Source organism: Scyliorhinus torazame, chromosome 17 (assembly GCF_047496885.1).
Source record: "Scyliorhinus torazame isolate Kashiwa2021f chromosome 17, sScyTor2.1, whole genome shotgun sequence".
NCBI classification, from domain to species: Eukaryota; Metazoa; Chordata; class Chondrichthyes; order Carcharhiniformes; family Scyliorhinidae; genus Scyliorhinus; species Scyliorhinus torazame.
The window spans coordinates 429252-451860 of record NC_092723.1 but is presented as its reverse complement, the minus strand read 5'-3'; the positions used below and the strand labels follow the sequence as shown (position 1 = coordinate 451860).

Here is a 22609-nt window from a genome sequence, read left to right as displayed (position 1 = left end):
CTTCAAGAAGGTGCAACTGCTCAGTGGCGTGATACAGGGGAATGATGAGCCCGTATTAAAGCATCTGCAAGATGTGAATGTTAAATGTTGAGAGCATGAGAAGCCGAGGAGCTTTACTCTGGGCTTTAGGTTCGAGCTTAATGGGCATTTTACAAATGTGGTGATGACAAAAGTACAGCCTCCTTCTGCACTGTAAATTCTATGATTCTATGATTCTACACCAGATGGATTCACAGCCTGACAAGCTTGAATCTTCCTTCTTTGATGAACTAGAAATCATGGGATGCACAGGCTGCTAGATCAACTGGAAGAAAAGAAAAAATGTCACGTTGAAAATAATTAAAACTAAGCCAAAGCACAAAGCTCGAAAGCATTCACGGAACAGTTACAAACACTGTACCAAATGACTCACTCTTCAATTTCTTCAGTCCTCCTGAGGTTCCACAGGGTGGAATGTTAAATAAGAGCACGGCAGCAAAACCCGAGGCTGGCTTTGAAATTGTCTGTCTCCTGCGTGATCACATAACTCCGAGAGCAATGTTGTTTTTTACAGGAGAAATCATTGCAGACGATGCTGACTCCAATGATGAATACGACAAAGATATATATGCTGACCTCGAAGATGAGGTGGAAAGCTAAGGTGCGGAAGGTGAGCCAGATGAAGACAGATATGAAATGTTCGTATGATGAGGTGGTCACGGGGGATGCCCAGACCGCGCACGACACTGAGAAGGGCAAGAGCTCTGAGGTGGCGCACTCCAAAATAAAAAGTAAGATGGCAGTGGCTGATACCTCAGAGGAACAGCTCTTGAACAAGCAAGTAACAGACGACATTGTACCAATCTTAGAGAAGCTTGCTCCAGAGGCACTTGGTGAATCATTTCAGGTCTCTGAAATGGTTCCGATAGTCGACTGATCCTTGAGTCAACTCCACCGGACGATGAATTAGAGAAGATGATCACACGCATCTACTCGAACAAGACCAGGATGGCCCATCGCCTGTGTCGTCAGTGCTAGAGAGTGATTGCACCCAAATTTCCAGTGATGAGGAGCCATTGAGCATTGCTCCAGCGAGCCAAGAAGGGACAGCACAAGTTGTCGTAGATGTGACTTCCACCCAGGCACCAGAGAGCGAAGCGCTCCAACCTCCAATGGAGGGCGCAGAATTGGGCGTGGCCACACAATTCCGTGATGGCATGCCGGCGCCTCAGGTTCCACCTGAGCATCCGCAGACCTCCGAGCACAGGGTGCAGACCAGCTCTGAGCACAGGGTGCAGACCCCCGAGCACAGGGTGCAGACCAGCTCTGAGCACAGGGTGCAGACCCCCGAGCACAGGGTGCAGACCAGCTCTGAACACAGGGTGCAGACCCCCGAGCACAGGGTGCAGACCAGCTCTGAGCACAGGGTGCAGACCAGCTCCGAAACAGGGGTTGCCAAACCCAAACCCAAACATAAAATGAAAAGAATTTGCAAACTAATTGTTAAAACAAGAAGGAGGAAGAGGAGGAGAGTGGGAGAGCGAGCTGATCCCACTGACAAAAACAAAAGAGAAGAAGGTGATGTGATGCTTGACAAGCCAGAGACATAAGAAACAAAAAACACACAGCGAAGCAGTAAACACCATTGTTGGAAGACACGAACAAAGAAGGAGCTGGTGACACACGTGTGGCAATCTCAATGCATGCCTTCCAAAGCCACAGTGTAAAGAGGATATGAAGCAAGACGCCGGTACGTAAAGCAGTCTTCGAAAAGGCTGGCTACAGCCCAAATGGTCGCAGGGACGATCCCGTGAGGGAGGTACAACGAGCTGTGCGAAAGAGACGGACACTACCAGGGATATGTTTATGGGCACCCTAGTTAAATCTGTTTATATTGTTTCTGTATGTGTCACTGAGTGCTGAATTTGGTGCTTTTTGAGTGCGATAGTGAGAGTTTGGTGACCGAGGGAGTTAGGTGAGGAGGGAGTAAGGTGCTCCTTTCATTTTGTTTCCGACATTTCCGCAAAGAGTGCGAAGAGAGCCAGGAGTTTACAGGAAGTGTAGCTGACTGGGAGCAGAGTCGGAGGGCGGAGATCTAGTTAGTCCACACAGCAGCTATATTCTGTAAGGTAAGAGGGGATGGAGGCTAGGCAAGTTACATGCTCCTCCTGTAGGATGTGGGTGGTGAGGGATACCACCGGTGTCCCCACTGACTATACCTGCGGGAAGTGCACCCAACTTCAGCTCCTCAAAGACCGTGTTAGGGAACTGGAGCTCAAGCTGGATGAACTTCGGATCATCCGGGAGGCAGAGGGGGTGATTGAGAAGAGTTACAGGGAGGTAACCACACCCAAGGTACAGGACAAGAATAGCTGGGTTACAGTCAGGGGGAAAAAAACAAACAGGCAGACAGTGCAGGGATCCCTCGTGGCCGTTCCCCTTCAAAACAAGTATACCGTTTTGGATGCTGTTGGGGGGGATGACCTACCGGGGGAAGGCCCTAGCGGCCAGGTCTCTGGCACTGAGTCTGGCTCTGGGGCTCAGAAGGGAAGGGGGGAGAATAGAAAAGCAATAGTTGTAGGAGATTCAATGGTTAGGGGAATAGATAGGAGATTCTGTGGTCGCGAGCGAGACTCCCGGAAGGTATGTTGCCTCCCGGGTGCCAGGGCCAGGGATGTCTCGGATCGTGTCTTCAGGATCCTTAAGGGGGAGGGTGAGCAGCCAGAAGTCGTGGTGCACATTGGTACCAACGACATAGGTAGGAAAAGGGGTGTGGAGGTAATAAACAAGTTTAGGGAGTTAGGCTGGAAGTTGAAAGCCAGGACAGACAGAGTTGTCATCTCTGGTTTGTTGCCGGTGCCACGTGATAGCGAGGCTAGGAATAGGGAGAGAGTGCAGTTGAACACGTGGCTGCAGGAATGGTGTAGGAGGGAGGGCTTCAGGTATTTGGATAATTGGAGCGCATTCTGGGGAAGGTGGGACCTGTACAAGCAGGACGGGTTGCATCTGAACCAGAGGGGCACCAATATCCTGGGAGGGAGATTTGCTAGTACTCTTCGGGAGGGTTTAAACTAATTTGGCAGGGGAATGGGAACCGGATTTGTAGTCCAGCAACTAAGGTAGCCGATATTCAGGACCCCAAAGCATGTAATGAGGCAGTGGGGAAGGGAACACTGACAAAGGAGAGTATTTGCAGGCACGGAGATGGGTTGAAGTGTGTATACTTCAACGCAAGAAGCATCAGGAATAAGGTGGGTGAACTTAAGGCATGGATCGGTACTTGGGACTACGATGTGGTGGCCATCACGGAAACTTGGATAGAAGAGGGGCAGAAATGGTTGTTGGAGGTCCCTGGTTATAGATGTTTCAATAAGATTAGGGAGGGTGGTAAAAGAGGTGGGGGGGTGGCATTATTAATTAGAGATAGTATAACAGCTGCAGAAAGGCAGTTCGAGGAGTATCACCCTATTGAGGTAGTATGGGTTGAAGTCAGAAATAGGAAAGGAGCAGTCACCTTGTTAGGAGTTTTCTATAGGCCCCCCAATAGTAGCAGAGATGTGGAGGAACAGATTGGGAAACAGATTTTGGAAAGGTGCAGAAGTCATAGGGTAGTAGTCATGGGCGACTTTAACTTCCCAAATATTGAGTGGAAACTCTTTAGATCAAATAGTTTGGATGGGGTGGTGTTTGTGCAGTGTGTCCAGGAAGCTTTTCTAACACAGTATGTAGATTGTCCGACCAGAGGAGGGGCAATATTGGATTTAGTACTTGGTAATGAACCAGGGCAAGTAATAGATTTGTTAGTGGGGGAGCATTTTGGAGATAGTGACCACAATTCTGTGACTTTCACTTTAGTAATGGAGAGGGATAGGTACGTGCAACAGGGCAAGGTTTACAATTGGGGGAAGGGTAAATACGATGTTGTCAGACAAGAATTGAAGTGCATAAGTTGGGAACATAGGCTGGCAGGGAAGGACACAAGTGAAATGTGGAACTTGTTCGAGGAACAGGTGCTACGTGTCCTTGATATGTATGTCCCTGTCAGGCAGGGAAGAGATGGTCGAGTGAGGGAACCATGGTTGACAAGAGAGGTTGAATGTCTTGTTAAGAGAAAAAAGGTGACTTTTGTAAGGCTGAGGAAACAAGGTTCAGACAGGGCATTGGAGGGATACAAGATAGCCAGGAGGGAACTGAAGAAAGGGATTAGGAGAGCTAAGAGAGGGCATGAACAATCTTTGGCGGGTAGGGTCAAGGAAAACCCCAAGGCCTTTTACACATATGTGAGAAATATGAGAATGACTAGAGCGAGGGTAGGTCCGATCAAGGACAGTAGCGGGAGATTGTGTATTGAGTCTGAAGAGATAGGAGAGGTCTTGAATGAGTACTTTTCTTCTGTATTTACAAATGAGAGGGGCGATATTGTTGGAGAGGACAGTGTGAAACAGATTGGTAAGCTCGAGGAAATACTTGTTAGGAAGGAAGATGTGTTGGGCATTTTGAAAAACTTGAGGATAGACAAGTCCCCCGGGCCTGACGGGATATATCCAAGGATTCTATGGGAAGCAAGAGATGAAATTGCAGAGCCGTTGGCAATGATCTTTTCGTCCTCACTGTCAACAGGGGTGGTACCAGGGGATTGGAGAGTGGCGAATGTCGTGCCCCTGTTCAAAAAAGGAACTAGGGATAACCCTGGGAATTACAGGCCAGTTAGTCTTACTTCGGTGGTAGGCAAAGTAATGGAAAGGGTACTGAAGGATAGGATTTCTGAGCATCTGGAAAGACACTGCTTGATTCGGGATAGTCAGCACGGATTTGTGAGGGGTAGGTCTTGCCTTACAAATCTTATTGAATTCTTTGAGGAGGTGACCAAGCATGTGGATGAAGGTAAAGCAGTGGATGTAGTGTACATGGATTTTAGTAAGGCATTTGATAAAGTTCCCCATGGTAGGCTTCTGCACAAAGTAAGGAGGCATGGGATAGTGGGAAATTTGGCCAGTTGGATAACGAACTGGCTAACCGATAGAAGTCAGAGAGTGGTGGTGGATGGCAAATATTCAGCCTGGATCCCAGTTACCAGTGGTGTACCGCAGGGATCAGTTCTGGGTCCTCTGCTGTTTGTGATTTTCATTAATGACTTGGATGAGGGAGTTGAAGGGTGGGTCAGTAAATTTGCAGACGATACGAAGATTGGTGGAGTTGTGGATAGTAAGGAGGGCTGTTGCCGGCTGCAAAGAGACATAGATAGGATGCAGAGCTGGGCTGAGAAGTGGCAGATGGAGTTTAACCCTGAAAAGTGTGAGGTTGTCCATTTTGGAAGGACAAATATGAATGCGGAATACAGGGTTAACGGTAGAGTTCTTGGCATTGTGGAGGAGCAGAGAGACCTTGGGGTCTATGTTCATACATCTTTGAAAGTTGCCACTCAAGTGGATAGAGCTGTGAAGAAGGCCTATGGTGTGCTCGCATTCATTAACAGAGGGATTGAATTTAAGAGCCGTGAGGTGATGATGCAGCTGTACAAAACTTTGGTAAGGCCACATTTGGAGTACTGTGTACAGTTCTGGTCGCCTCATTTTAGGAAGGATGTGGAAGCTCTGGAAAAGGTGCAAAGAAGATTTACCAGGATGTTGCCTGGAATGGAGAGTAGGTCTTACGAGGAAAGGTTGAGGGTGCTAGGCCTTTTCTCATTAGAACGGAGAAGGATGAGGGGCGACTTGATAGAGGTTTATAAGATGATCAGGGGAATAGATAGAGTAGACAGTCAGAGACTTTTCCCCCAGGTGGAACACACCATTACAAGGGGACATAAATTTAAGGTGAAAGGTGGAAGATATAGGAGGGATATCAGAGGTAGGTTCTTTACCCAGAGAGTAGTGGGGGCATGGAATGCACTGCCTGTGGAAGTAGTTGAGTCGGAAACATTAGGGACCTTCAAGCAGCTGTTGGATAGGTACATGGATTACGGGAAAATGATATAGTGTAGATTTATTTGTTCTTAAGGGCAGCACGGTAGCATTGTGGATAGCACAATTGCTTCACAGGTCCATGGTCCCAGGTTCGATTCCGGCTTGGGTCATTGTCTGTGCGGAGTCTGCACGTCCTCCCCGTGTCTGCGTGGGTTTCCTCCGGGTGCTCCGGTTTCCTCCCACAGTCCAAAGATGTGCGGGTTAGGTGAATTGGCCAATGATAAATTGCCCTTAATGTCCAAATTGCCCTTGGTGTTGGGTGGAGGTGTTGAGTTTGGGTAGGGTGCTCTTTCCAAGAGCTGGTGCAGACTCAAAGGGCCGAATGGCCTCCTTCTGCACTGTAAATTCAATGATAATCTATGATTAATCTAGGACAAAGGTTCGGCACAACATCGTGGGCTGAAGGGCCTGTTCTGTGCTGTATTTTCTATGTTCTATGTTCTATGTTCTATGTATATTACCAATGTATAAAGTAAAGATAGTAACCATGTTTGTACACAAACATCAATATCTCCCAAGGAAGGGGGATGTGGTGTTATGCCTGTAGATAACATTACATGTACTCAGAAGTGTGGCCTCCCACCAGCAGGTGGCAGCTGATATAAGTCAGGCCATATCCGGCTATCGCCAGACGGTCGTAAGGCGTACATGAAGACAGTCGGGCATAAGGATAGTTCCAGGAGAGTGTAATGTAACTCTATGATAACTTGCTTGGTATCTGATCATTACCTTACCACGTGTACATTAATAAATCATGGTTCTGGCTAAGTAACCAACAGTTCTGTAGATTAATTGCGATACAAAGAACATAATAGTGAGTTGTACCGTACCGCATCACAGCGCTGGCTGAAAGAGTTTTTGGAATCACAGCTACAAGGCTCACAGCCAATTCCTCTTCTCAAGTTCCAGTAGCCCTCAGCGCACCTGTCACAGTTTGAGCCTATTACATTTGGTAGACAATTACACTGGCCGGTGATGGGATTACAGCCGCCATCATGTTGGGACCCCAATCCATTGCATGAGCATTCTGAAAAATAAAGCAAATACTTACAGTTCTACCCTGAGAATATTCTTGTTTTCTCAATTTATGGGCTGGCTCTTTCTAGTTCGCGCTGGGCATGAAAAATGGCACGGGTGGAGAGCAGAGGGAGATCTGGGGGGAGGGGGGAGGGTTCTTTCACAGCCGATCTCATTTACATTTACAACATTATATTTGACACCAAGAAGGGGGTGTCATTTTGGGGGAAAGGGCTGGACAATCCTGTCCATTCTCAGAATCACAGCAAAATACAGTCCAGAAAAGGCCCTTCAGCGCATCGAGTCTGTACCACCGCATGAAAGGCCCTGACCTGACAATCCTAATCCCATTTCCAGCACTTGACCCATATCCTTGAATATTATGATGTGCCAAATGCTCATCCAGGTACTTTTTAAAGGACGTGAGTCAATCCGCCTCTACTACCCTCCCAGGCAGTGCGTTCCAGACCCTCACCACCTTCTGGGTAAAAATGTTCTTCCTCGAATCCCACCTGCACCTCCTGCCCCTCACCTTGAACCTGTGTCCCCCTCATAACTGACCCTTCAACTAAGGGGAACAGCTGCTCCCTATCCACCCTGTCCATGCCCCTCATAATCTTGTCCACCTCGATCAGGTTTCCTCAGTCTTCTCTGCTCCAGCGAAAGCAACCCAAGCATATCCAACCTCTCTTCATAACTTAAATGTTGCATCCCAGGCAATATCCTGGGCAGCACGGTAGCATAGTGGTTAGCACAATTGCTTCACAGCTCCAGGGTCCCAGGTTCGATTCCCGGCTTGGGTCACTGTCTGTGCGGAGTCTGCACGTTCTCCCCGTGTGTGCGTGGGTTTCCTCCGGGCGCTCTGGTTTCCTCCCACAATCCAAAGATGTGCAGGTTAGGTGGATTGGACATACTAAATTGCCCCTAGTGTCCAAAATTGTCCTTAGTGTTGGGTGGGGTTACTGGGTTATGGGGATAGGGTGTAGGTGTTGACCTTGGGTAGGGTGCTCTTTCCAAGAGCCGGTGCAGACTCGATGGGCCAAATGGCCTCCTTCTGCACTGTAAATTCTATGAGAAATTCTATGAGAATCGCCTCTGCACCCCCTCCAGTGCAATCACATCCTTCCTATAATGTGGTGACCAGAACTGCACACAGTGCTCCAGCTGTGGCCTCACCAAAGTTCTATACAACCCCAACATGACCTCCCTGCTCTTGTAATCTATGCCGCGATTGATTAAAGCAAGTGTTCCATCTGCCTTTTTCACCACCCTATTAACCTGTCCTTCTGCCTTCAGAGATCTATGGACAAACACACCAAGGTCTCTTTGTTCCTCAGGACTTCCCAGGCCGTTCATTGAATATTTCCTTGTCAAATTGCTCCTTCCAAAGTGTAATACCTCCACTTTTCAGGGTTAAATTCCATTTGCCACTTATCTGCCCATTTGACCATCCCGTCTATATCCTCTTGCAACCCAAGAAACCTAACCTCACAGTTAACCACCTGGCGAATCTCTGGTACGCCACTGGACACTGGTTTTCAGTCACTAAAGCAGCCGTCTGTCATCACCCTCTATTTCCTACAGCTCAGCCAGCTTTGAATCCACCTTATCAGGTTACCCTGTATCCCAGGTGCATTTGCCTTCCATATAAGTCTCCATGTGGGACCTTGTCAAAGACTTTACTGAAATCCATATAAACTACATCAACTGCACTACCCTCATCTATACACCTGGTCATGTGCTCTAAAAATTCAATCAAATTTGTTAGGCATGACCTCCCTCTGACAAAGCCATGCTGATTATTAGCTGGGGGAAGGGCAATTATGATGCCATTAGACGTGACTTGGGGGGGATAGGTTGGAGAAGTAGGCTGCAAGTGTTGGGCGCACTGGATAAGTGGAGCTTGTTCAAGGAACAGCTACTGCGTGTTCTTGATAAGTACGTACCGGTCAGGCAGGGAGGAAGGCGTCGAGCGAGGGAACTGTGGTTTACCAAAGAAGTGGAATCTCTTGTTAAAAGGAAGAAGGAGGCCTATGTGAAGATGAGGTGTGATGTTTCAGTTGGGGCGCTTGATAGTTACAAGGTAGCGAGGAAGGATCTAAAGAGAGAGCTAAGACGAGCAAGAAGGGGACATGAGAAGTATTTGGCAGGTAGGATCAAGGAAAACCCAAAAGCTTTCTATAGGTATTTCAGGAATAAAAGAATGACTAGGGTAAGAGTAGGGCCAGTCAAGGACAGGGATGGGAAGTTGTGTGTGGAGTCTGAAGAGATAGGCGAGATACTAAATGAATATTTTTCGTCAGTATTCACTCAGGAAAAAGATAATGTTGTGGAGGGGAATGCTGAGACCCAGGCTATTAGAATAGATGGCATTGAGGTACGTAGGGAAGAGGTGTTGGCAATTCTGGACAGGCTGAAAATAGATAAGTCCCCGGGGCCTGATGGGATTTATCCTAGGATTCTCTGGGAAGCCAGGGAAGAGATTGCTGGGCCTTTGGCTTTGATTTTTATGTCATCATTGGCTACAGGAATAGTGCCAGAGGACTGGAGGATAGCAAATGTGGTCCCTTTGTTCAAAAAGGGGAGCAGAGACAACCCCGGCAACTATAGACCGGTGAGCCTCACGTCTGTTGTGGGTAAAGTCCTGGAGGGGATTATAAGAGACAAGATTTATAATCATCTAGATAGGAATAATATGATCAGGGATAGTCAGCATGGCTTTGTGAAGGGTAGGTCATGCCTCACAAACCTTATCGAGTTCTTTGAGAAGGTGACTGAACAGGTAGACGGGGGTAGAGCAGTTGATGTGGTGTATATGGATTTCAGTAAAGCGTTTGATAAGGTTCCCCACGGTAGGCTATTGCAGAAAATACGGAGGCTGGGGATTGAGGGTGATTTAGAGATGTGGATCAGAAATTGGCTAGCTGAAAGAAGACAGAGGGTGGTGGTTGATGGGAAATGTTCAGAATGGAGTTCAGTTACAAGTGGCGTACCACAAGGATCTGTTCTGGGGCCGTTGCTGTTTGTCATATTTATCAACGACCTAGAGGAGGGCGCAGAAGGGTGGGTGAGTAAATTTGCAGACGACACTAAGTCGGTGGTATTGTCGACAGTGCGGAAGGATGTAGCAGGTTACAGAGGGACATAGATAAGCTGCAGAGCTGGGCTGAGAGGTGGCAAATGGAGTTTAATGTAGAGAAGTGTGAGGTGATTCACTTTGGAAGGAATAACAGGAATGCGGAATATTTGGCTAATGGTAAAGTTCTTGGAAGTGTGGATGAGCAGAGGGACCTAGGTGTCCATGTACATAGATCCCTGAAAGTTGCCACCCAGGTTGATAGGGTTGTGAAGAAGGCCTATGGAGTGCTGGCCTTTATTGGTAGAGGGATTGAGTTCCGGAGTCATGAGGTCATGTTGCAGCTGTACAAAACTCTTGTACGGCCGCATTTGGAGTATTGCGTACAGTTCTGGTCACCGCATTATAGGAAGGACGTGGAAGCTTTGGAGCGGGTGCAGAGGAGATTTACCAGGATGTTGCCTGGTATGGAGGGAAAATCTTATGAGGAAAGGCTGATGGACTTGAGGTTGTTTTCGTTAGAGAGAAGAAGGTTAAGAGGAGACTTAATAGAGGCATACAAAATGATCAGGGGGTTAGAGAGGGTAGACAGTGAGAGCCTTCTCCCGCGGATGGGAATGGTTAGCACGAGGGGACATAGCTTTAAACTGAGGGGTAATAGATATAGGACAGAGGTCAGAGGTAGGTTCTTTACGCAAAGAGTGGTGAGGCCTTGGAATGCCCTACCTGCAACAGTCGTGAACTCGCCAACATTGAGGGCATTAAAAAATTTATTGGATAAGCATATGGATGATAATGGCATAGTGTAGGTTAGATGGCTTTTGTTTTGGTGCAACATCATGGGCCGAAGGGCCTGGACTGCGCTGTATCGTTCTATGTTCTATGTTCTATGATGTGGAGATGCCGGCATTGGACTGGGGTGGGCATAGTAGGAAATCTTACAACACTAGGTTAAAGTCCAACAGGTTTGTTTCGAATCACTAGCTCACCTGAGGAAGGAGCTGTGCTCCGAAAGCTGGTGATTCGAAACAAATCTGTTGAACTTTAACCTGGTGTTGTAAGACTTCTTACTATTGTTGATCAAACCTTGCCTCTTCAAGTGGAGATAGATTCTCTCCTTCAGAGTCTTCTCCATTAGTTTCCCTACCACTGATGTGAGACTCACTGGTCTATAGTTTCCTGGCTTATCCCTACAGCCTTTTTCAATTGGTGGTTCTCTGCGATAATTTTTACACTGTTGTTTGTGAAACAGTGAATTGACTCCTATGTTTCACACATTACAACTGTGACTATATTTCAAAAGTATTTATTTGCTTTTAAAGTGCTTTGCTACTAAAGTTCACAAACTAAAGTTTGTGAAAGGTGATATATAAATGGAAATTCTTTCTTTTTTTGTACAAAATTTATGTTCCTATTTTCCACACCTGTCATTGCTGCTATCTCTGCTTTTGAATCACAAATTCTGGGAGAGATTAGAAATTTCTAAAATTTAGACCACAGATAGACCTTCCTGTTTCATGTAAATGTGACTCTTCATTTATTCTCAGTTAGTGCTGGGTTTGATACCACATGATCTGTGACCCAGTTTAAGTCAATGTAAAGGTTTGGAGTGTCATCAAAACTGCAGTAAATTGAACGTTTGACAGCAATATGTTGATCTAGAATGTTCTCTTTGCTAACACTGATTCTGATACAATGTGGAATTCACTTACCAATGCAGGTGTCGATTGCTGTAATATCGCGTCCTGGCCTGCGGTAGAAAGAGGGTTTGCATTTCTCACAGTTGCTTCCAATTGTGTTGTGCTCGCAGTCGTCACAGACTCCACCGCTGATTCCTCCACTGTCTCGGTGTACCTCAGGGTCGAAGCGACACTTCTGGGAGTGATTGTTACAGTTGCACTCTGCAGGAGAAAGCGAGAAGTAAATTTTCGCTAAAAGCTGCATCCATTCATTACCTAAATGCACCAAGATTTAAACAGAGCACTTCCATCTCCATGACCAGGAAACTACGGTGCTGTGACAACATGCCTAGAAACCCAAACTCTGATCTAAGGCCCTGCCAGTATCCTGAACATAGAACAGAGAGTGCAGAAGGAGGCCATTCAGCCCATCGAGTCTGCACCGACCCCCCTAAGCCCTCACTTCCACCCTATCCCCGTAACTCAACAACCCCTCCTAACCTTTTTTGGTCACTAAGGGCAATTTATCATGGCCAATCCATCTAACCTGCACATCTTTGGACTGTGGGAGGAAACCGGAGCACCCGGAGGAAACCCAGGCAGACACGGCGAGAACGTGCAGACTCCGCACAGACAGTGACTCAAGCCGCAAATTGAACCTGGGACCCTGGCGCTGTGAAGCCACAATGCTATCCACTTGTGCTACTGTGCTGCCCTATCTGCTGTTCTATTTGAAAAATAAGGACTGTTATCACCAGGATGTGGAGTTATTTCCAGTACAAAATTATTGAAATATACCATGGGCGGGATTCTCCACCGTGATTCTCCGAAGTTTCCAGACGGCATGGGGCAGCCCATAATATCAAACCCCATTGACCAGCTGACGTAACGGAGAATCCCACCAGCGGGTTGAAGCAGAAACGTGGTGCGTCAGAGCAGAGAATCCAGCCCCACATGTAACTGTATATAAAACTGGAGTTTATAAGTGAACATTTTATAAAACTGTTCGCTAAGCATGTGGGAATTAAATAGGAAGATATTCCATTCCTTGATTCTGTTAGTTGTAGATGCAGGAGCAATTGTAACCAAATTCCAGATGTGCTCCTGGTGCCTGAATGGAGTAAGAAATTATAGTATTACCCCTAAAATGGGATATAAAGGGTGTTAACACATTGGTGAGAGGAATAATTTATCAGGCATAGAACCAGATGTTGAGTGGGAGGGTGGGCGAGACAGGACAGTGCCTCCATACATTGGGCAGCACGGTAGCATTGTGGATAGCACAATTGCTTCACAGCTCCAGGGTCCCAGGTTCGATTCCGGCTTGGGTCACTGTCTGTGCGGAGTCTGCACATTCTCTCCGTGTGTGCGTGGGTTTCCTCCGGCTGCTCCGGTTTCCTCCCACAGTCCAAAGACCAGATGTTGAGTGGGAGGGTGGGCGAGACAGGACAGTGCCTCCATCCTCTAATTACCATGCAGCCCCCACCCCTATAGTCAAATATCATGAAAGTATAGCCCAGTACTAATTTTTGGCAATGAACGATGAATGTTTGACAATCTACTAACCCATCTAAAATACTATTTCCTAATGGGATGTTGGAAATCCGTATTATTGCTACCTGCTCTAAATCCAGGAAATTCTTCCTGGGGTCACAGAAAGGGTTGAGCTAATTACTCACTTTTACACTGGTTGGTGTTGTAATCATCAGCTGGCTTCCAAGGTTGGTCATTATAGAAGCTCGCACACACCTCACAATTTCTACCGGCAGTATTGTGCTTACAGACACATTGTTCCTGAATCTAAAAGAAATGGACTGTGAGTTATTGGCAACACAACTATAAAAATACATACAAGCAGCAGAGATCTCAAATTCTGAACAATCTGTAGTGGGCATCTGTGCAAATCTTTCCATTATTTGAAAGCATTTAAACTGCATTACAATAAATACTCATGGGCAGAATTCACCCACCCCATGGTAGGTTTTCCCACAGCAGAGGCACCTTGCCAGTGGCCGGCAGCGGGAGCTTTCGGTCCGGCCAATGTTGTTGGCAATTTACATTCCTTGTCCGTTCTGTGGCACGGGGCAACGTTGTCAGGACTAGAAAATCTCACGAGCAGGAAATGCTGGCGAATTCTACGCAGAAAGTGGTGCGTGAAATGTTTATTTTGATTTGAATCACGTTCTATTTAGGGTCAGTCTCATACATGGAACAAAAATCAGGGGCTGGATTCTCCCCTACCTGGTGGGCGGGTGGTCCAGGCACCGAGGAGTACCATTTCCATCAGTGTAATTTTTCCTCAATGCAATCTGAAATCCCTGAACTGCTGAGATAGCAGCATTTCTTACTTTGAGAATGAAAGAAAATGGGAATACTGTCTTGAAATTATTTTTACTCCCTAGATAGTTCTCCAATTGAGTCCTGATTGTAAACAGTGTGGAAGACTTGAATTTCCACTGTATTCTTCAATTTGCATGTCTAATGGTTTCTTCAATAGACCAAGAGGCTTTAGTGAAGAGGAAAGGGGTGTTTGCTGAGCTGGGAGTGAGCCTTAGGAAACAACATTGCTGTTTTCATAAGTTGCAAATTAGTACATGGTATTCTAGGCGGACAAAGCTTTGACAAAGGGTCATCGGGACTCGAAACGTTCGCTCTTTTCTCTCCCTACAGATGCTGCCAGACCTGCTGAGATTTTCCAGCATTTTCTCTTTGGTATTCTAGGTGGAATTGGGTTTCATATTTCTTCTCTTATACAATTTTTCTCTTGATCTTATTAATGCATCTCTGTGAATTTCCTTTCCATTTCCACAGTTTGTGAACCTTATTCTGAAATAACATCCAATTAAATTGTTTTGTACATGAAGGCAGGGTAGTGGCCAGTGCTTTCGACAAAGTGTGCAAAGGTGTACAATAAAGATTGTTCGTCTGTAGCTTTTTTCTGCAGTAAATTGAAATAAGACCACGGAATAATAATGGGATTCTCACCATTTTTCTTGCTCCTTGGGGGGCTTCCACAGAGTTATCTTCCGAGGTGCAACTGGATGCATGGCCATTACAGAAACAGCTGCCTTGAAACCTCATGTCATACACAGCATAGAAATGATTGACATTATGAAGCTCATGGGATAAAGTTGGTTTGTATGGTTTGATAAAATTAATCCTCAGGTTTGTAAATGGTGCTATGTCTAAGGACAGAGAAACAATGTTTGTTTACATGATCTTGTGATTCTCCTGGATATGATTAAGCTATAAGAATGCATTTTAAATCACGACAGTGAGCGAGATTTATTATTGAATAATAGTCTTTTTGCAAGTTTTGAAGTATCAAGGCAATAGGGTGAGGCATTTAAGCAGAATATATACACCCCTCACACCAAGTAAACAAACAGAACTTATCTACAATAAGTCTATTTGCACGTTCTGAGTACACCTTCCTGTTATCATTTGGATGTCAACATTTTCCATTATAAGTTCATTCCATTCACATTCATGGTGATAACTGCCATTGTGTTCCAGGTTAAACTGTCATTCCACTCTCCTGTGAGTGGTCACTGGGTACCTCGGTTATGCATCTGGCAGCCGATCGCCCAGGCAATTCTTTTTCTACTTTTCGAATTCCCATCAGTTTTGTTATATAACCATAAATTATATCATTAAACTAGTACATAAAAATAAGGATTGATTTTCAAACTAAAATTGTGTTCCCTGGCCCTAATTATTTAACCTCTAACCTTACATTATCTCAAGGTTATTGATGGTTCATTAGCAGCAACAGGGGGAAGAAACAGTTCTACAACATTGAACAATGTAATAAAGATTCAATAGTTTGACTTGAAAACAACCTGTAAGGTTGTTTGAAACAATTTTCTAATCTAAAAAATTCAATCAGAAATCCATATCTGTTCAGGAAGCTTATTGATATATTCAGCAGTTTCTCTACCAATGCAAACATGTGAGTAGGAACTCACTATTGATAAACAGAAGTTCTAATTATTCTGATTACTGTACCTCTTTATGGAAGCATCAAAAAACTCAGAGTTAATTTAAAAGTTGAGAGATCATAAACACTAATTGGGATTTATTAGGTTAAAGAAGTGCCTTACTGTTAATCTTGTCACTTTTTGTACCACTAATGTAATCAATCAGCTTGAGTGGGTTAAATGTAACCTGGAATCAAAAATGGAAAGAAGAGAATGTCAAAATGCTTTGTTTAATTAGTACTAGTTTTTACAGGTTGTAATTTAGCAACATATTCAACAAATAAAATTGCTGATATTCGTGACATTATATCGCTCATTGATTTACATGTTACAGCTTATAAACCAGACATGTGTTTCCCAAATGAAAAAGAATGTGGATAGTTGGAAAGTACAATGTGATTCTGAGAATATAGGTTGACAATGTTTAGTTGTGATTCTCAGTCTATTGCTGGTGGCTGTACCTGATCATCTGATGAATCTTGATTCCGGGGCTGTACTTGACAGTGCGCATCATCAAAGCTGTGGGGTTGCCCTGTTTGGATTTGAGGGAAGGATGCAGCGCAATCATCAGCAAAATACTGGTACGGTTTCCAGGTTTGACCAAAATCTGTGGAGCGCTCAATCATCATGGCTGCCGGCCGTGGAGACTAAAGGTAAAAATAGATCAGAAAAAATAAAAAGTTGTTAAGATGATTGCATTTGTGTAAAGATAACCAAGTTGATAATGTCTGACCATTGTTCCCTGAAATATCCTACCTCAAAGTAGCATGGCTAAAAAAAAAGAGCTGGAAGCATTGATTCAGTCAGTGAAGGAAGAGGGAACCAACATAGGTCAAGGAAGGGACAGTATTGACATTGGCCAATAGCATATTACAAATCAACGATGACCAGCAAGGGCACATTGCAAGTAGAATGGACCAGGACACAATTGGAAATAGTATCAGAGTAGCAGTCATACATTAATGTATATGTTTCTTTCAGCACTATTCAGAAGGGTCAAAGTCTTTGGTTGCTATCAAGTGAGCAATGAATACTGAAACCAGAAACCCCTGCTTTGTACTCCAGCATTGTACATGGATTTTCAGGGACATTTGTAAGTGATATTTCCTCTGTGTTTCTGATAAGCTGAGAGAGCAGCAATGTTAGAAATGGAATTTCTTAAGGTCTGAGTTTGAACTCCGAACTCAATTGACATTTGCACTTCAGCTTCTTGGGCGGGATTCTCCCCTACCTGGCGTGGCGGGGGGTCCCGGCGGAATGGAATGGCAGGAAACACCCCAGTGTCGGGCCGCCCCAAAGGTGCGGAGCACCTTTAGGGGTCAAGCCCTCACCTTTAGGGGCTAGGCCCGCGCCGGAGTGGTTGCTGTCCCGCCGGGGAAGGCCTTTGGCGCCACGCCAGCCGGGGCCGAAGGGACTTGCCGGCCAGCGGAAGTCCGCGCATGCGCGGGAGCGTCAGCGGCTGCTGACGTCATCCCGCGCATGCGCGGGGGGGGGGTGTCACCTCCGCCCCGGCCGTGGTGGAGGCTATGGCCGATGCGGAAGGGAAAGAGTGCCCCCACGGCACAGACCCGCCCGCGGATCGGTGGGCCCCGATCGCGGGCCAGGCCACCGTGGGGGCACATCCCCCGGGGCCAGATCACCCCGTGCCCTCCCCAGGACCCCGGAGCACCCTCGCGCCGCCTGGTCCCGCTGGTAAGGGAGGTGGTTTAATTCCTGCTGGCGGGACCGGTATTACAGCAGCGGGACTTCGGCCCATCGCGGGCCGGAGAATCGCCGGGGGGGGGTGGGGCCCGCCGACCGGCGCGATTCCCGCCCCCGCCGAATCTCAGGTGCCTGAGAATTGGGCGGCCGGCGGGGGCAGGATTAACGCCGCCCCCCGGCGATTCTCCGACCCGGCGGGGGGTTGGAAAATCCCGCCACTTGTAACCGATAATGTTGGACCAAAATGTCTGTCGGATGGAGAGCAAGTTGGTGACTTCTCACCCTGAGAAGTGTGAGCAAATGTGAGTCAGTTGCCTTTGTGGCGATATCAATAATTGTCTGGTATTGTTCTATCCGATTATCAAGCTGAGGGCTGTATGAATATAAGAAGAAAATAATAGTGGAACAGAAAACAGCCACACGGCAAATATATTAAAGAGTGTTTACCTTGAATCTTAGAAGAATATCATTAAGTTGGAATTTCCCTTCCATGTCTAACTGTATGTACACTTGATCCAGATCTGTAAATGTAAAGATAGAGACAGTGTCAGAAGAAATCAATCAAATATGTTCCAGCACAGAAGTAATTTACAAAGGGCAGGGGGCGGGATCAATTTTTGGCAAATCTGCAGATTAGAGCTCGACAGCTCGTCTCACTTTAATGTGCAGATTTCTGAGGTACATGATTTAGGATTAATCCCCTTCGCCTTGGAGACCACGGGCAAGCGTTGCTTGGCACTCGTCCCCACAAACAGGGACCTGACGGAGTGGTAATTGTGGGGGGTCTCCCATAGAGAACGGAGGCCCACAGCAGAATGCTCTTTGGGCAGGGAGCTGCCTGGAACTGCTGGTGCCACCTGGATACCAGAATGGCACTGCCAAGGTGCTCAGGTGGCACTGCCAGGGTGCCAAGCTGGCATTACTTGCGTGCATGCATGTGACTGGGGATGCCCTGTGTGGGTGTTGGGGGGGGGATGTGGGGACCATCCCATAGTACGTTCAGGCTGGGGTGGTCAGGAGTCACTTTGGGGTCCTTGGTGTAAAAAACAGGGCGATGTGTGACCTTGGCCCCTTTTACAACGGGAGTTGCGTTGTGTGGCCAGATGTTTATCGGCGCTGCGCTTGCTATGGGATTTTGTTCCTCATTAGTTAAATCGCACCCTATGTGTTGACGCCGGGACTGAATTGCGGGTGTCCTACGGCCCCGATAAGGGCGTCGGTCCTGGGCCGATTCAAGGCATCCTAATGGACTAGCACGGCACCATTTGGAACTAGTGCAATTCCAACGCATGCCGCCGTGTTATTCACCAGGGTCAAGATTGACACTCAAGAGCCTTACAAGCTGCAGAGAATCACCCCATTCCCCACACACTCTCATTCCAGCCAAGAAAATGTCGCCCCGAGCAGCAGCCCGAGATTCGTCGATGCAAAGCTGGAGACACTGCTGGATGCCGTGGAGGGAGGCAGGTCACCCTGTTTCCTGGGGTGGGATGGAGGCTGCCACCCGCCAACGTTAACCAGGCCTGGGCGCGGTGGCAGAGGCTGTGCGTGCCGTTGGCACCACCGCCAGGAACAGCCAGCAGCGCAGGAAGACGCGCAGCGGGGTTCTTCTCCGCGCCGGCCATGGCGGAGGTTCACAGCAGCCGGTGCGGAGGGAAAGAGTGCCCCCACTGCACAGACCCGCCCGCGGATCAGTGGGCCCCAATCGCGGGCCAGGCCACCGTGGGGGCACCCCCCGGGGCCAGATCCCCCCGCGCCACCCTGAGGACTCTGCAGGCCGCCCGTAGAGCCAGGTCCCCCCATTGATTTACGTCGGCGGGAATGGCCGGAAATGGGCGGCCATTCGGCCCATCGCGGGCCGGAGAATCGCCGGGGTGGGCCACTGCCAGCGGCCGGCGACTAGCGCAGAACGATTCCCGTCTCCGCCAAAAAAACGGTGCCAGAGAATTCGGCAGCTGGCGTCAGGGTGGTGGGGCGGGATTCACGCCACCCCCCGGCGACTCTCCGACCCAGCGGGAGGTTGGAGAATCCCACCCCCTGTGTCTGATATTCCAATCCCAGACCAGATACCATCAGTGACTCGGACACTGGACACCAACCCCAATATGGGGCGGGATTCTCCAATCTCCCGCCGGGTCAGGGAATCACCGGGGGCTGGCGTGAATCCCGCCCCCGCCGTGTCCCGAAGTCTCCGCCACCAGAGATTCCGCGGGGGTGGGAATCATCCGCGCCGGTGGGCGGGGACGGGAATCGCACCGTGCCGGTCAGTGGGCCCACCCCCGCAATGGGCCGAAGTCCCGCTGTTGGAATGCCTGTCCCGCCAGCGTGGATTAACCACCTTTTGAACGGCGGGACAAGGCGATCGGGGCCCACCGATCGGTGGGCGGGCCTGTGCCGTGGGGGCACTCTTTTTCTTCCGCCTTCGCCATGGTCTTCACTATGGCGGAGGCGGAAGAGACCCCCTCCCCTGCGCATGCACGGACCCGCGTCGCACAGTGAAGACTTTTCGGCCCCGGCTGGCGTGGCACCAAAGGCCTTTCCCGCCAGCCGGTTGAGTGGAAACCGCTCCGGCGCGGGCCCAGCCCCTCAAGGTAAGGGCTTGGCCCCTAAAGGTGTGGAGATTTCCACACCTTTGGGGCGGCCTGACGAAGGAGTGGTTCCCCCCACTCCATCCCGCCGGAACCCCCCGCCCCGCCGGGTAGGGGAGAATCCTGCCCATGTTATTTTAATTTTGTAACACTGTGAGGAAAGGATAATTCGCTCCAGGAGTGGGTTTGCAATGAAATATGGAGATGGAGCGGGATTCTCTTTTGTTTGCACTGAGTGCTGAATTTGGTGCATTTGAGTGCGATAGTGAGAGTTTGGTGACCGAGGGAGTGTAAGGCTTCATTTTTATCTAAAGTTTAGTCTTTCTTTTATTTAGTTAATTAACTTAAAAGTTGCTGTTTGGTTTAGAAGAAGGTGAATTTTCAAAATGCTTTAAACAGGCTTCTACTTGTAGGTACTTGTAGCTGGAGCTTGTTAATTAGTTAATTGGATTAGGCCAGTTTTCAGAGGCTAGATTCACAGTATAAAAGTGATCCCCTACAGTGCAGACTTTGTTTGCACTGAGTGCTGAATTTGGTGCATTTGAGTGCGATAGTGAGAGTTTGGTGACCGAGGGAGTGCTGAATTTGGTGCATTTGAGTGCGATAGTGAGAGTTTGGTGACCGAGGGAGTGCTGAATTTGGTGCATTTGAGTGCGATAGTGAGAGTTTGGTGACCGAGGGAGTTAGGTGAGGAGGGGGTAAGGTGCTCCTTTCATTTTGTTTCCGACATTTCCGCAAAGAGTGCAAAGAGAGCCAGGAGTTTACAGGAAGTGTAGCTGACTGGGAGCAGGGTCGGAGGGCGGAGATCTAGTTAGTCCACAGGGCAGCTATATTCTGTCAGGTAAGAGGGGATGGAGGCTAGGCCAGTTACATGCTCCTCCTGTAGGATGTGGGTGGTGAGGGATACCACCGGTGTCCCCACTGACTATACCTGCGGGAAGTGCACCCAACTTCAGCTCCTCAAAGGCCGTGTTAGGGAACTGGAGCTGAAGCTGGATGAACTTTGGATCATCCGGGAGGCAGAGGGGGTGATTGAGAAGAGTTACAAGGAGATAACCACACCCAAGGTACAGGACAAGAATAGCTGGGTTACAGTCAGGGGGAAAAAACCAAACAGGCAGAAAGTGCAGGGATCCCTCGTGGCCGTTCCCCTTCAAAACAAGTATACCGTTTTGGATGCTGTTGGGGGGGGTGACCTACCGGGGGAAGGCACTAGCGGCCAGGTCTCTGCCACTGAGTCTGGCTCTGGGGCTCAGAAGGGAAGGGGGGAGAATAGAAAAGCAATAGTTGTAGGCGATTCAATGGTTAGGGGAATAGATAGGAGATTCTGTGGTCGCGAGCGAGACTCCCGGAAGGTATGTTGCCTCCCGGGTGCCAGGGCCAGGGATGTCTCGGATCGTGTCTTCAGGATCCTTAAGGGGGAGGGGGAGCAGCCAGAAGTCGTGGTGCACATTGGTACCAACGACATAGGTAGGAAAAGGGGTGTGGAGGTAATAAACAAGTTTAGGGAGTTAGGCTGGAAGTTAAAAGCCAGGACAGACAGAGTTGTCATCTCTGGTTTGTTGCCGGTGCCACGTGATAGCGAGGCTAGGAATAGGGAGAGAGTGCAGTTGAACACGTGGCTGCAGGAATGGTGTAGGAGGGAGGGCTTCAGGTATTTGGATAATTGGAGCGCATTCTGGGGAAGGTGGGACCTGTACAAGCAGGACGGGTTGCATCTGAACCAGAGGGGCACCAATATCCTGGGAGGGAGGTTTTCTAGTACTCTTCGGGAGGGTTTAAACTAATTTGGCAGGGGAATGGGAACCGGATTTGTAGTCCAGCAACTAAGGTAGCCGATATTCAGGACCCCAAAGCATGTAATGAGGCAGTGGGGAAGGGAACACTGACAAAGGAGAGTATTTGCAGGCACGGAGATGGGTTGAAGTGTGTATACTTCAACGCAAGAAGCATCAGGAATAAGGTGGGTGAACTTAAGGCATGGATCGGTACTTGGGACTACGATGTGGTGGCCATCACGGAAACTTGGCTAGAAGAGGGGCAGAAATGGTTGTTGGAGGTCCCTGGTTATAGATGTTTCAATAAGATTAGGGAGGGTGGTAAAAGAGGTGGGGGGGGGTGGCATTATTAATTAGAGATAGTATAACAGCTGCAGAAAGGCAGTTCGAGGAGTATCACCCTATTGAGGTGGTATGGGTTGAAGTCAGAAATAGGAAAGGAGCAGTCACCTTGTTAGGAGTTTTCTATAGGCCCCCCAATAGTAGCAGAGATGTGGAGGAACAGATTGGGAAACAGATTTTGGAAAGGTGCAGAAGTCATAGGGTAGTAGTCATGGGCGACTTTAACTTCCCAAATATTGAGTGGAAACTCTTCAGATCAAATAGTTTGGATGGGGTGGTGTTTGTGCAGTGTGTCCAGGAAGCTTTTCTAACACAGTATGTAGATTGTCCGACCAGAGGAGGGGCAATATTGGATTTAGTACTTGGTAATGAACCAGGGCAAGTAATAGATTTGTTAGTGGGGGAGCATTTTGGAGATAGTGACCACAATTCTGTGACTTTCACTTTAGTAATGGAGAGGGATAGGTACGTGCAACAGGGCAAGGTTTACAATTGGGGGAAGG

The 22609-nt window shown here is 47.9% G+C and overlaps 1 protein-coding gene across 2 annotated transcripts in view; it reads right to left on the bottom strand.

Annotated features, from left to right (window-relative positions):
* Positions 1-22609, bottom strand: part of LOC140393611 (laminin subunit beta-3-like) — a 112837-nt gene that overhangs the window by 64723 nt on the left and 25505 nt on the right. For both annotated transcript variants that reach the window (XM_072479878.1, XM_072479879.1), the window contains exons 5-11: positions 17846-17919; positions 16159-16344; positions 15821-15884; positions 14703-14902; positions 13397-13517; positions 11751-11939; positions 6776-6972 (exon numbers count right to left, since the gene is read on the bottom strand). In XM_072479878.1, the coding sequence (XP_072335979.1) occupies positions 6776-6972; positions 11751-11939; positions 13397-13517; positions 14703-14902; positions 15821-15884; positions 16159-16344; positions 17846-17919 (1031 nt within the window). The remainder of the gene's footprint in view (positions 1-6775; positions 6973-11750; positions 11940-13396; positions 13518-14702; positions 14903-15820; positions 15885-16158; positions 16345-17845; positions 17920-22609) is intronic.